General features: G+C 41.1%; 1 protein-coding gene across 1 annotated transcript in view; it reads right to left on the bottom strand.

Moving 5' to 3' along the window:
- Positions 1–1,739: 1,739 nt before the first annotated feature.
- LOC117995222 (cytoplasmic aconitate hydratase-like) overlaps positions 1,740–15,643 on the bottom strand; it is a 48,262-nt gene continuing 34,358 nt past the window's right edge. Inside the window, exons 18-22 of the mRNA XM_069508180.1 lie at positions 14,368–14,504; positions 13,498–13,671; positions 11,154–11,250; positions 9,328–9,513; positions 1,740–6,110 (exon numbers count right to left, since the gene is read on the bottom strand). Coding sequence (XP_069364281.1) covers positions 6,000–6,110; positions 9,328–9,513; positions 11,154–11,250; positions 13,498–13,671; positions 14,368–14,504 — 705 coding nt within the window. The 3' untranslated portion in view covers positions 1,740–5,999. The remainder of the gene's footprint in view (positions 6,111–9,327; positions 9,514–11,153; positions 11,251–13,497; positions 13,672–14,367; positions 14,505–15,643) is intronic.

Here is a 15,643-nt window from a genome sequence, read left to right as displayed (position 1 = left end):
GGGATTCATTTTTATATTATAAATAATCCTTAATAATAATCCACTAATCCTTTATTATCATCATCATCAACCGATAGACGTCCACTGCTGGACATAGGTCTCTTGTATGAACTTCCACACGCCATGGAACCCTAAAAACTAATTTTTAGGGTTCCGCACCTCAAAAGGAAAGACGGAACCCTTATAGAATCTTTTACTCGGTCGGATCTAGAACTTTTATCTCAGAATAATACGTACCTATTATTTTTTAGTGTTCCGTACCTCAAAAGGAAAAACGGAACCCTTATAGGATCACTTTGTTGTCTGTCTGTCTGTCAAGAAACCTACAGGGTACTTCCCGGACTTACTTATTTCATGATTCCAGGACAACCTAGAATCATGAAATTTGGCAGGTAGGTAGATCTTATAGCTGACATTTGGGGAAAAATCTGAAAACCGTGAATTTAGGGTTACAACACACAAAAAAAATTAAATTGTGGTCATGAACTAATAATTAGTATTTTCAACTTTCGAAGTGAGTGACTATATCAAGTGGGGTATCATATGAAAGGTCTTCAGCTGTACATTCTAAAACATATTTTTATTTATTTTTATGCATCATAGTTTTTGAATTATCGTGCAAAATGTCGAAAAAATACGACTGTATTACGGAACCCTCATTGCGCGAGCCTGACTCGCACTTGGCCGGATTTTTATTATTATAGCCTTTTAGTTCCTTAATAATGGTTCTTGCACTTATTAACACACACTTTTTTTTTAATGTCTACAGTTTGTTATTATTTGATTTAATCTTAAGTAACTATGTATATATATATATTTTATTTATTTTTGATATTATATACAATACGTACCTAAGGAATCATTAATTTAAAACAAACTCACTGACTGACTTCTCCACATGTGGTCGGTAACATTTCACAAAACAGTATTCAGTGTTTAAGTATTTTAAATTAATAAACAAAAAATGTTTACTAATTCTTAACCTACTCATGATCGTGTTACCAAATAAACAAATAACATTTTCATTTGTATTTTTTAGGGATCCATACTTCAAAAGGAAAAACGGAACCCTTATAGGATCACTTTGTTGTCTGTCGATGTCGGTCTGTCAAGAAACCTACATGGTACTTCCCGTTGACCTAGAATCATGAAATTTGGCAGATAAATAGGTCATGAACTAATAATTAGTATTTTCAATTTTCGAAGTAAGATAAATTATCAAGTGGGGTATCATATGAAAGGTCTTCACCTGTGCATTCTAAAACAGATTTTTATTTAGTTTTATGAATTCAAAAGAATTATCGTGCAAAATGTCGAAAAAATACGACTGTGGTACGGAACCCTCGTTGCGCGAGCCTGACTCACACTTGGCCGGTTTTTTCAATTAACAAGTTACCGCTTGCCTGTGTATTCATTTAAGTAGGTGACAGTTGAAACAGCGTTAAAATGGCGAGTGAGACCTCATTTTGTACGGAATATACATATTATTTTCTTCCCCGTTAAGAAAAAAAAAGGTGAAGGGAAACATCGTGAGGAAACCTGCATACCTGAGAGTTCTCCATAATGTTCTCAAAGGTGTGTGAAGTCTACCAATTCGCACATGGCCAGCGTGGTAGACTATGGCGAAACCCTTCTCACTCTGCAAGAAGACCCGAGCTCTGTAGTGAGCCGACAATGGGTTGATCATGATGATGATGATACATATTTTCTACGTAAAGGATAGAAATAAAACCAAGTCATATGAAAATATAATATTTTATTCCAATAAGTATAAATTCCGAAGTACATCGATACTTATTTGCTATTTGCAAGTTTACAAGAATTTGCACTATTTTTTCTTGCAATAAAATTTTACTATTTTTAGTACAAAATCCGTATAGGTAACAAGAAAACCATTTAAACTAACAAGGGCACTTATTGACTAACAAAATATAATTTTTAAATACATATCAATAACTAGCTTACGCTCGCGACTTCGTCCGCGTGGACTACACAAATTTCAAACCCCTATTTCACCCACTTAGGGATTGAATTTTCAAAAATCCTTTCTTAGCGGATGCCTACGTCATAATAGCTATCTGCATGCCAAATTTCAGCTCGATCCGTCCAGTAGTTTGGGCTGTGCGTTGATAGATCAGTCAGTCAGTCAGTCAGTCAGTCAGTCACCTTTTCCTTTTATATATTTAGATTTCAGAACCGGCAGGATTCGAACCCGCGTCTCCTGGGATCGCGCCCAACGCTCTGACCTCTAAGCCACGTTTCGCTTGCTGCCAGTGACGAAATTTGTGATAATATGTATGTTCACTCAGTACTGAAGCGACTGTTAACGCCATCTAGTAGCGACACTTTGCATCAAAGCATGGCTTAGCGGTCAAAGCGTCAGCGCGATCCCAGGAGACGCGGGTTCGAATCCTGCCGGTGCCGAAATTTTTGATATGTATTTAAAAATTAGATGATGCCCACGACTTCGTCCGCGTGGATTTAGGTTTTAAAAAATCCCATGGGAACTCTTTAATTTTCCGGGATAAAAAGTAGCCTATGCCTTTCCCCGGGATGCGAGCTATCTCTGTACCAAATTTCGTCAAAATCCGTTGAACGGTTGGGCCGTGAAAGGCTAGCAGACCGACAGACAGACACACTTTCGCATTTATAATATTAGTATGGATTATTTGGAAATTACCTTGAAGTGTAGGATAAAAGTTAAAACACTATCATAAAGAAAAATTATAAATACAACAAAATAACTTAACAATCAAAATAAACTAGTTGTGACTGCAAATTCCTTTACATGGTTATTTTTACAGATTTTTATGTTGAATTCGATGCGTATGTTTCTATGTAGGTATTGGCACCGATTCTGAGCACAACCTTATTTTAGAGTATTCGCACCCTCTTCTTACTATTGTAATATGAAAAGGACAGAAGCAATTTGACATTTCTAAATTTAATTTTTAGATGGTAAAACCCGTGATTTTAGCGCGCAGCGAACCTACTGTTTAAATTTGTATTGTGCACTAAAATTTAGAGTCTTTAAATGTGAAAGCCATGTTCCGTTCCTTTTTTAGCATTGTTAAAAAGAAACTCTAAATTTAGTTTAGAGTAAGACCAGTGGCGTAGCTAGGTAACCAAGGGCCCTGGGGCAAATCAAAAATGGGACCCCACTGCTATCTAAACTGTTTAGGTTTTATCAAGTAAAAATATTAAATATACAAATACATTCACAGAAAGAATTTAGGGGAATTCCCTAGTAACTTTCGAATTATAATATTTATTTTGAAAATGGGAGAAATTTTCAAAAATTTAGTTCGATCGAGAATTTCTGGTAAGGATTCGAGGGCCCCCTGAGCTTTAGGGCCCCGGGGCACTGCCCCGCCTAGCCCCTAGGTAGCTACGCCACTGTGTGTACATTATGTCAGTTATAACCCGTTTTCAGTTTAAATTAGCGATTATGTTAGTCAAGGGCCGACTAATATTCTTGTTAAAAAAAAAACAGTTTTAGAAATCGGGCTTTAAGTGTATCACATCGATTACTCCGATATCTCTAAACAGATTCGCAAATTAAAAGCTAACTTAGCCCCTTTACTTTACTAGCGCCTAAATTATAAGAAACTAGGTACCCCAACCCAAATAAATATACATTTCACAACAATACCAACCCATTTCCAAAAAAAAATTAAATTAAAAAAAAAATGTATACCTAGTATGAGTTGTTCCATCTCGATTGATAGAATTCGAACATCGATTCGAAACGCTAAATAGAATTCGAGCGTCGAAAGTTCAAAATGGTCAGGTAATTTCGCAAGGTTTACACTCGGAGCGCTGACTGTAAATTTATGAATTTGAACTTTAAAACGGGCTCTGTTAAGGTTCATTTTACTTTAACGATAAAGTATTTCGAATTTCGAATTTTATGAACGTGGCTGAAATGTAAAATCTTATACAAAAGGCGGAAACAAACTATCGGACGCGTCCGTAAGCCGCGGCTGTTAAAGCAAGATAGCTAAATTCATTTAAGCTCGTATATAAACGTGAAGAATAATTATTTTTATCCTTATCACCGTGGTCAGGTTTTTTGTTTGTTAAAATGTATTTTGTACGTGAGATTCTGACAAATATTTTTCTCTTTGATGTTATTGTGCAATGGTGGGTTGCAAGTTGCAGTATACTAGGCTACGATAGCCGAAGCGGACGTAAAATGGAAGGAATAACGTTTCGCAAGTAAGTACCTCTGCTTGAGCGAGAGGGACTATAGGGGCCATGCTAGTTGCATATCTGTAGTGTGCACAATCGCTTGGGACGCGGCTTGCGAGAAATCTATCGGACGTCCGAGCGCTCCAGGTTACGTCCACTACTTACGTCTGATAGTTAGCACAATCGCTTGGGACGCGGCTTGCGAGAAATCTATCGGACGTCCGAGCGCTCCAGGTTACGTCCACTACTTACGTCTGATAGTTAGCACAATCGCTTGGGACGCGGCTTGCGAGAAATCTATCGGACGTCCGAGCGCTCCAGGTTACGTCCACTACTTACGTCTGATAGTTAGCACAATCGCTTGGGACGCGGCTTGCGAGAAATCTATCGGACGTCCGAGCGCTCCAGGTTACGTCCACTACTTACGTCTGATAGTTAGCACAATCGCTTGGGACGCGGCTTGCGAGAAATCTATCGGACGTCCGAGCGCTCCAGGTTACGTCCACTACTTACGTCTGATAGTTGGCACAATCGCTTGGGACGCGGCTTGCGAGAAATCTATCGGACGTCCGAGCGCTCCAGGTTACGTCCACTACTTACGTCTGATAGTTGGCACAATCGCTTGGGACGCGGCTTGCGAGAAATCTATCGGACGTCCGAGCGCTCCAGGTTACGTCCACTACTTACGTCTGATAGTTAGCACAATCGCTTGGGACGCGGCTTGCGAGAAATCTATCGGACGTCCGAGCGCTCCAGGTTACGTCCACTACTTACGTCTGATAGTTAGCACAATCGCTTGGGACGCGGCTTGCGAGAAATCTATCGGACGTCCGAGCGCTCCAGGTTACGTCCACTACTTACGTCTGATAGTTAGCACAATCGCTTGGGACGCGGCTTGCGAGAAATCTATCGGACGTCCGAGCGCTCCAGGTTACGTCCACTACTTACGTCTGATAGTTAGCACAATCGCTTGGGACGCGGCTTGCGAGAAATCTATCGGACGTCCGAGCGCTCCAGGTTACGTCCACTACTTACGTCTGATAGTTAGCACAATCGCTTGGGACGCGGCTTGCGAGAAATCTATCGGACGTCCGAGCGCTCCAGGTTACGTCCACTACTTACGTCTGATAGTTAGCACAATCGCTTGGGACGCGGCTTGCGAGAAATCTATCGGACGTCCGAGCGCTCCAGGTTACGTCCACTACTTACGTCTGATAGTTAGCACAATCGCTTGGGACGCGGCTTGCGAGAAATCTATCGGACGTCCGAGCGCTCCAGGTTACGTCCACTACTTACGTCTGATAGTTAGCACAATCGCTTGGGACGCGGCTTGCGAAAAATCTATCGGACGTCCGAGCGCTCCAGGTTACGTCCACTACTTACGTCTGATAGTTGGCACAATCGCTTGGGACACGGCTTGCGAGAAATCTATCGGACGTCCGAGCGCTCCAGGTTACGTCCGCTACTTACGTCTGATAGTTAGCACAGTTCAGTGTACATTTTATTAATCAGGTACCTTGTTTCCGCCTTAATTCTACAGGAATAAAAACGACTATAGTTTATCAAGTAACTTATAGAATGTCGTTTTCGAACACAAAAATAAATCTTTATAAGTCCCGCAAATTGCTAATGCGCTTGGCCGCCATTTTAGTGATACCAGCACTAGACTGAAGTTTCGAGCTGATGGTATATTTTTAGTTTTTACTTAAATATACGTCAAATGACGTCATTTCGATGTCAATGAGACATGGTTCCAGCGCAATAGCAATTTGCGGGACTTATACTAAGGTTGTGATTGTGAACGAAGATTACAACATCTTTCTAATCATATAGTTCAAAATTCCTCCGTTTCTGTAGTAGGTTAAATCCACTTCGGTGTCGAATCGCACTTTGACTTGGAAGGATGTGCCGTTGTCCACCTAGAAAAAAAATAACCGGTCAAGTGCGTGTCGGTTTGGCACACGATAGGTTCCGTACCATCTTATAAGAAATAAAACTTTATAATTTTTTTTTTAAATTTTCATGGTGCCCATTTTGAAATTTGTATTTTTTTTTGTTACAGCGGCAATAGAATTATACATCCTATTGAAATGTCTACTCTTTACCTATAAACAGGCTACAACCCAGAGCCGTAAAGCCAGTTAAATATAAATGACAGACAAACGGACGGACGCACAGCGGAAGCTTTCCTGCCGGGTAATGTAATACTGTACCTACTTTTCTGTACAGGAGGCCAGCACGAGTCGACAGCATAGGGAGCGCTGAAGAAATGCAGATGACATCAGCAGTATTGCACGTCGGGATAGGTAACTACCTATTAGGCTATCATAAGGGTGATGGAGATTGAACTCGGACATAACTCGTAACAGTATGGACTGTAGAGTTTTTTTTTTTTTAAAGAATATTAGCCGTGTTAAATGACTAATATTCCCCTTTCCCCTCCAACTAAGCGTAAAGCTTGTGCTAGGAGTAGGTACGACAATAGTGCAACGGGCGGGGTTTGAACCGTCGACCTTTCGGTTTTCAGTCCACTCCTATACCGGTTGAGCTATTGAGGCTCTGGTTATGATACCCTGGTACTTAGAGGTAAAACAGCCGGCGCTGCAAGAGTCGTACGCATCGAAAGCAACGGAATATTCAATGACGACAAGTCAGAAAGCACACGCTGAAGAAATTCACGCATCGGTTGCATCGGTCGCGTCGAAGAAATTAGTCAGTTATTATAATACTAGCCGATGCCCGCGACTTCGTGCGCGTGGATTTAGATTTTTAAAATTCCCGTGGGAACTCTTTGATTTCCCGAGATAAAAAGTAGCCTATGTCACTCTCCAGGTCTTTATCTATACCCATGCAAAAAATCACATTGATATCCGTTGCTCTGGTGCGACGTGATTGAAGGACAAACCAACAAACAAACACACTTTCACATCTAAATATATAAAAGCGAAATACCACTCACTCACTCACTCACTCACTCACTCACTCACTCACTCACTCACTCACTCACTCACTCACTCACTCACTCACTCACTCACTCACTCACTCACTCACTCACTCACTCACTCACTCACTCACTCACTCACTCACTCACTCACTCACTCACTCACTCACTCACTCACTCACTCACTCACTCACTCACTCACTCACTCACTCACTCACTCACTCACTCACTCACTCACTCACTCACTCACTCACTCACTCACTCACTCACTCACTCACTCACTCACTCACTCACTCACTCACTCACTCACTCACTCACTCACTCACTCACTCACTCACTCACTCACTCACTCACTCACTCACTCACTCACTCACTCACTCACTCACTCACTCACTCACTCACTCACTCACTCACTCACTCACTCACTCACTCACTCACTCACTCACTCACTCACTCACTCACTCACTCACTCACTCACTCACTCACTCACTCACTCACTCACTCACTCACTCACTCACTCACTCACTCACTCACTCACTCACTCACTCACTCACTCACTCACTCACTCACTCACTCACTCACTCACTCACTCACTCACTCACTCACTCACTCACTCACTCACTCACTCACTCACTCACTCACTCACTCACTCACTCACTCACTCACTCACTCACTCACTCACTCACTCACTCACTCACTCACTCACTCACTCACTCACTCACTCACTCACTCACTCACTCACTCACTCACTCACTGACTAATCACGAAATCTCAGGAACTATAAAGCCTAACTTGAAATTTGGAAGGTAGGTTCTTTCTAGAATGTAGGTGTCAGCTAAGAAACGGTTTTGAAAAAATCCCCTCTAAGGGTGGGAAAGGGGGGGTCGAAGGTTGTATGAAAGTCCTATGTTTTTGAAGTTAGAGACATGAAAATCGACATTTAGATTATTAGCTTTAAATAATAAAAATCTGTATAAGTCAATTTGGGAAATATCTCCCTTAAGGGTGGTAAAATAGGGGGGAAATTTTTTTATAGTGTACGGGAGCGGTGTGCAGGCTCGACCGTACCAAAGGGGAGATCTCCCACCGAGCGGTTGGTTGTGCTCGGTAGCGCCAGCTGGGCCGACGGTTGTATCTTGAAACTTCTATATATAGTCCAGATTGCAGAACATTCTGTTAGTGCGAGTACTGTCGGCGGTACATTTGTTCGGGACTACGTCATCGATTGAACAGCGCCATCTAGTTGCTAGTGTGGTAACCGCCACAATAGAAAAGTTTTAACTATTGTTATTTTTACTTGAAATTTGAAACTTACGTTCTTTCTAGGGGGTAGGTATCAGATAAGAAAGGATCTAACTAAATTCTCCCCCTAAGGGGGTGAAATGCAGGTTATATGAAAATCCTATGTTTTTGAAGTTAGAGATATGAAAATTGGCATTTAGGTATTCTGGGTTCCGTGTCTTAAGGTGAGACTGAGTGAGTAGGTAAGTGAGGCCTTTTGCAGCGGGAAAATTTCAGATCTCATGAGAAACCAGATATTTTACGCGGACGAAGTCGCGGGAAACTGCTAGTTTATAATATATATAAAAACAAGTATTACATATCATCCTATGAGCCTCAATAGCTCAACGGGTATAGGAGTGGACTGAAAACCGAAAGGTCGACGGTTCAAACCCCGCCCGTTGCACTATTGTCGTACCTACTCCTAGCACAAGCTTGACGCTTAGTTGGAGAGGAAAGGGGAATATTAGTCACTAGCTTATGCTCGCGACTTCGTCCGCGTGGACTACACAAATTTCAAAACCCAATTTCACCCCCTTAGGGGTTGAATTTTCAAAAATCCTTTCTTAGCGGATGCCTACGTCATAATAGCTATCTGCATGCCAAATTTCAGCCCGATTCGTCTAGTAGTTTGAGCTGTGCGTTGATAGATCAGTCAGTCAGTCAGTCAGTCAGTCAGTCAGTCAGTCAGTCAGTCAGTCAGTCAGTCAGTCAGTCAGTCAGTCAGTCAGTCAGTCAGTCAGTCAGTCAGTCAGTCAGTCAGTCAGTCAGTCAGTCAGTCAGTCAGTCAGTCAGTCAGTCAGTCAGTCAGTCAGTCAGTCACCTTTTCCTTTTATATATTTAGATTTAACATGGCTAATATTCTTTAAAAAAAAAATTAAAAAAAAAAAAAAAAAAAAAGGGTACCGATTTACCTGTACAGTAAGTAAATGTTGTGGCGCCAGGTCTTCGGGTACTTTAATAGTGTAGTGTTCTGCCCCGGTCAGGCCCAGGGAGTCCGCGTTTTGCCCGGGCAGGAACTCCAAGGGCATGATGCCCATGCCGACGAGGTTTGAACGGTGGATCCTCTCGAACGATTCCGCTATCACAGCTTTTATACCCTGCGGGATAAAAATATATACGTTAGGATTTTGTTAAAGTTTTCATTTTTACCCGACTACGGCAAGGGTTATGATTTTGGCAGTCTATGTATGTATGTATGTTTGTATCCAGTAGTAGCGTGCAGGTCATAGAGGCATGAATGCACTGCTTACCCCAGTTGTAAGCTATTTATCATTATGACCATATTATTTTTCATTATGACCTGCCAGTAAACAGGTTCCTACCTAACTAATGCCTACCCTGGCTTCAAACCCTGTGCACGCCACTGTTTGTATCTATGTGTGTTCCACTGTAGCGGCTAAACTACAGAGCCGATTGTAATGATGAGGTATAGGCTACATTTTATACGAACAAAATCAATGTGACGGAAGTTGCATCCAATAAAGTGGGGGTCTTTAAATTTTTTTTAATTTGAAGACTCGAAATATACTCGATACAAAGGATGTCAAATAAAAGGGTAAAATACTAGAGTTCATGAAAATATAAATATAGTATACTATTGAAATATACCAAGCGACAGTAACCCAAACTAAATATATAAAGAAAAAGGTGACTGACTGGCTGACTGATCTATCAACGCACAGCTCAAACTACTGGACGGATCGGGCGGAAATTTGGCATACAGATAGCTATTATGACGAAGACATCCGCTAAGACAGGATTTTTGGAAATTCAACTCCTAAGGGGGTGAAATAGTGAATTGAAATGTGTGTGGTCCACGCGGACAAAGTCGCGACCATAAGCTAGTTTTCAATAATATTCCGTTGAGAAGATTTTATTTGCTGGCAGCTTTTATTCTTCAACAACGCCCCCCCCCCCCCCCCTGTCAATGTCACTCAAGTGCCAAAAGAGCCTTCTTCTTCTCTTAATATATGGCTTTTTCCAGTGCCATGTCAGCACAATGTACTTTGCCAGTCTCAAGTAGCTTGAAGGAGACACAGAGAGGAGATTGGCCGGTAAAAATGTGCAGTTGAGATCTTAAACTGTTTTTTTTTTTTTTTTTTTTTTTTTTTTTTTTTTTAATTCAGATACAAGTTAGCCCTTGACTGCAATCTCACCTGGTGGTAAGTGATGATGCAGTCTAAGATGATAGCGGGCTAACCTGGAAGGGGTATGGCAATTTTTATTAAACCCATACCCCTTTGGTTTCTACACGGCATCGTACCGGAACGCTAAATCGCTTGGCGGCGCGGCTTTGCCGGTAGGGTGGTAACTAGCCACGGCCGAAGCCTCCCACCAGACCAGACCAGAAATTTAGAAATTATAAAATTCCAAACCCCTGCCAGGAATCGAACCCGGGACCTCCCACTATTAAGACCACAGCGCTCACCACTGCGCCAGGGAGGTCGTCGAACTGTTTGTGTTTACTGTAATAGAAGGCCACTACATTACAACATGGGGTTATTCAAGGGGCGGACCAACAAATTCCTAAAAGGCCGGCAACGCATCGGCGGCTCCTCTGGTGCTGCAAATGTTCATGGGCGGCGGTAATCACTTAACATCAGGTGACCCGCCTGCTCGCTTGCTCGCTATATCTATTTAAAAAAAAAAAAAAAAAGGGTTAATTTATTGTTAGTGACATAATATAACTATTACATCAAAAGAGCCTTGTCGTATTGTAAAAACAATGTCAACTCACCAACAGGAAGGGTCCCTTGGCGGCCCAGTCCCGGCTGGACCCCGACCCGTAGTCCTTCCCCACTATCGCTATGAGCGTCACGTTCTCCTTTGCGTATCTGTAAGGACCAAGTTAGACTTCAACCAAGCGGCGATAAGGGGGTTATATATATCTCCATGATAGGCAAACTAGAAACAGAAATAAGCTAGCTACTCCTGCGCTCCGCCTCTGGAGGGTGCGAAAGTCATTTGTGGGAATGAGTGTAATATCTATATATATAAAAGGAAAAGGTGACTGACTGACTGACTGACTGAATGACTGACTGACTGACTGACTGATCTATCAACGCACAGCTCAAACTACTGGACGGATCGGGCTGAAATTTGGCATCCAGATAGCTATTATGACGTAGGCATCCGCTAAGAAAGGATTTTTGAAAATTCAACTCCTAAGGGGGTGAAATAGGGTTTTGAAATTTTGTAGTCCACGCGGACGAAGTCGCGAGCATAAGCTAGTTTTATAATAAAATTCCACAACCAATTTTAGACTTGCCTTTACACAAGTTTAAAAAATGTGTTAAAAGTATGCTCCTAAAAAAAGCATATTATACAGTCGCAGACTATGTAAACGATAAAAAAGCTTGGATTTGACTCGCTCCAGCAATGCACGGGGCTGCAATGGCTTGTATAGTACGGTATAATGACATTGTAAATTGAAAAATTAAAAAGAGCAACCGCCGAGTTTCTTGCTGGTTCTTCTCGGTAGGAACGGCATTCCGAACCAGTGGTAAATTAAAACTACCTGACTATTCATAAGCACTTTTAAAAAGTTTACATTAATAAAAAAACATTCTATTCTATTCTATTCTATTCTATTCTATTGGCGGTAAGGGGTTATTTTGGAGGTAAGGAGTGGTATTGGGGGTGAGGGATCATGTTGAGGGTAAAGGGGTCAAATTGGGGGTAAAAAAGAAAATCTTTTTCTTTATTCGAATAAACTTTTACAAGTACTTTCGAATAGTCGGATGCATCTACCACTGGTTCGGAATGCCTTTCCTACCGACGAAGAACCAGCAAGAAACTCGGCGGTTGCTCTTTTCAAATATTTGATATAGGTACAAGATTATGCCATGTATAAAATAGTATTTGCAGTCTTGTGCGTTGCTGGAACGAGCTGCAGGTCAAATCCACGCTCTTTTATATTGTTTTATGCTTTTTTCAGGAGCATATTTTTAATAGATTTTTTAAACTTGTGCAAAGGTAAGTCCAAAATAGTTTGCGGGATTTTATTATAAAAGGTAATACCAATACCCACAAATGACTTTTTTTTTTTTTCTTTTTTTATTTATTTATTCACAACTTAAAACTATCCTGACTTTATTTTGGACTTTCCTGAGGCGGAAGGTAAGAGCTGCAAGCTTGTCTTTGTTTCTAGTTAGCGTATTGTGTAGATCACCAATTCTCTTGTAACTAAGAATATTTTGTCTTACAAAAATTATGTTATCAATCAATACTTATAATAAAACTGTAACAGGTCAAATTCTGTACATTGAAGATATTTTGAAAATTTTTTTTCGAGGGCACTCTATAATCGATACTGAACCCAAAACTGTAATTTTTTTCATTTTTGTCTGTCTGTCTGTCTATCTGTCTGTCTGTCTGTTTGTCTGTCTGTCTGTATCACGGCCGCGCATCACGCTGAAACTACTGAATGGATTCCAATGAAACTTGGTACGATTTGAGGTCATACTATGAGGAAGAATATAGGATACTTTTTATCCCGAAATTCAGCATGGTTCCCGTAGGAGAGGGGATGAAAGTTAAAATGTATACTGAGTTGTAATTCATTAACGCGTAGTCCGATTTCATTCATTCTTTTTTTGTTAGAAAGGGGGTTTTTTAAAGATTGTTCCGTAAATATTTCAAGGCCATCGGTTTTTAACCGACTGTCAAAAAGGAGGTGGTTCTTTTTTCTACATCGATTTTTTCGATGTTTCTGGACCGATTTGCAATTTTTTTTTTTTAAATCAACAAAAAAGTTTACGTCGTGGTCACATAAAAAATTCTGGATTCAGCTTCTTAATCCTGATGCTGCAGGGTTACTGCCCGCCTGAGTTGTCAAGATTCAGGAAGTGTTCATAGTGAATTCATATTGTAGGTACCAAGCAACGACTTTATTCTCAGACTTCAAGTCTCAACTCCTCAACCCTGATGATGTAGGGTACAGCACTCCTAAACTATAATGTTTCAGGACCTGCGGATGGCGGAACGAAGTTCGCCGGGTCAGCTATTATAAATATATTGAGAGGCTAAAGGGGTCTAGTTCGGATAAAAGGGTCAGAACTCGCTGAAGGAGGGGATCTCACCTGTCGGCCGCGTCGAATATGTCCATCACTTGTAGAGAGGGGTGGTGGACGGTGCGGGGTCCGGGAGAGGGCGCCATCTTGTTGACAAGGCGAATGTTCGCGAACGTGCCGCGCGACATCACCGCGTCATTGCCGCGGCGCGACCCGTACGAGTTGAACTCGCGAGGTGTTAGCCTGCAACCAAACAAAATTTAAAAATCCATAAGATTAAGCAGTGATAGCCTAGTGGTTAGGACGTCCGCCTTCTAATCGGAGGTCGGGGGTTCGATCCCGGGCATGCACCTCTAACTTTTCGGAAATATGTGCGTTTTAATTAATTTTTTTTTTTTTTTTAATAGATATAGCGAGCAAGCGAGCAGGCGGGTCACCTGATGTTAAGTGATTGCCGCCGCCCATGAACATTTGCAGCACCAGAGGAACCGCCGATGCGTTGCCGGCCTTTTAGGAATTTGTTGGTCCGCCCCTTGAATAACCCCATGTTGTAATGTAGTGGGAACACCGCCGATGGGAGTTGGTTCCACAGTTAGCATGTGCGTGGAAGGATCTGGCGCAGCGGACGGTCGAAGTGCACCAGACACCCAGGTGGTGAGGGTGAAATTGCTTACGGTGGCGCGCGGTGCGGTAATTAAATATCACTTGCTTTATCGGTGAAGGAAAACATTGTGAAGAAACCTGCATGCCTGAGAGTTCTCCATAAAGTTCTCAAAGATGTGTGAAGTCTACCAATCCGCACATGGCCAGCGTGGTGGACTACCCTAAACCCCTTCTCACTCTGAGAGGAGACCCGTGCTCTGTAGAGAGCCGGTGATGGGTTGATTTTGATGATAAGTAGGAAAATTTCGCGCTTGCTTCGCTCGCGGGTCAACGCACCCTCTGTCAGCAAGGAACCTGGCGGCAGGAGAGTTCCTGGCGATGGATCCAGCGGGCGAGATGTGGTCTGTGGTCACAGAGTCACCCAGTAGGAGAAGACAACGAGCGTTCTCGATGTTACGGATTGGTGGTAAGTCCTGAAAGAAAACATTATTATAATGAATACGTTTCGGTCATCATCATCATCATCATCAGTTGATGATGATGATGATTTTTTAAGAATATTAGCCATGTTAAATGACTAATATTCCCCTTTCCTCTCCAACTAAGCGTCAGGCTTGTGCTAGGAGTAGGTACGACAATAGTGCAACGGGCGGGGTTTGAGCCAGCGACCTTTCGGTTTTCAGTCTACTCCCTTACCGGTTGAGCTATTGAGGCTCATAGGATGATATGTAATACTTGTTTTTAAATAAATAATTAATAATGCTAATGATTCTGAGCACAATTAAATTATAGAGCATTCGCATCCTCTTACTAATAAATATAGCATGAAAAGGACAGTCAGTTTGACAGTTTTAAGTTTAATTTAGAGCCGTCAAACCTTGTGAGTTTAGCGGCCAGTCGCGAGCGCATCGTTTAAATTTGTAGCGTGCACTAAAATTTTGAGTCTTTAAATGTAAAATTCTTGTTCCGTCCTTTTTTAGTAATATTAAAAAGAAGAGGATGCAGATACTCTAAATTTAGTTATGAATCATGTAAGCCTGTCTTTCAAAAACATGGAATATTGCCACTTCCATGTATGTACATTTTAGAAATTGCAAAGTTTGTCAAAACGAACTTTCATTGTTTCAAAACTCTGCATGATAATGTTGGAAAAAGAGGATTGAGAAATCAAGATAAATTAGTGTCTGATAGGATCTCCAAAACATCATTATACCAAAAAAATTGTTACTCTATGTGCATAAATTTTTTTAACAAATTGCCGATGGAGATTAAAATGCTTCCATTTAAACAATTCTGTCATAAATTAAAAAAATGGTTGCAAGAAAAAATTTTTTATGCAGTGGATGACTTCGTACGTAAGGCTTAATTTCGAGATGATTAAGTAATTAATTTCATCAATGTAATTAATTTATTATTAAATTATAATTAACATGCACTTAATAAGACTATTTTAGGTTTTCTATGACATCATATTTTAAATTTATTTTTTATTTTTTAGTACCTATGTTAATAGTAACTAAATGTGTAACTGACACTATTGTAAAATTGCGCGCCATTGATGGCAGATTGTAATTGGACTTTTATATTTTTAAGAACCTATGTACATCCAATT

Source organism: Maniola hyperantus, chromosome 28 (assembly GCF_902806685.2).
Source record: "Maniola hyperantus chromosome 28, iAphHyp1.2, whole genome shotgun sequence".
In the NCBI taxonomy this organism is placed as follows: domain Eukaryota; kingdom Metazoa; phylum Arthropoda; class Insecta; order Lepidoptera; family Nymphalidae; genus Maniola; species Maniola hyperantus.
Note: the sequence above shows the minus strand (reverse complement) of the source record. Positions and strands in the feature narration are given on the sequence as shown.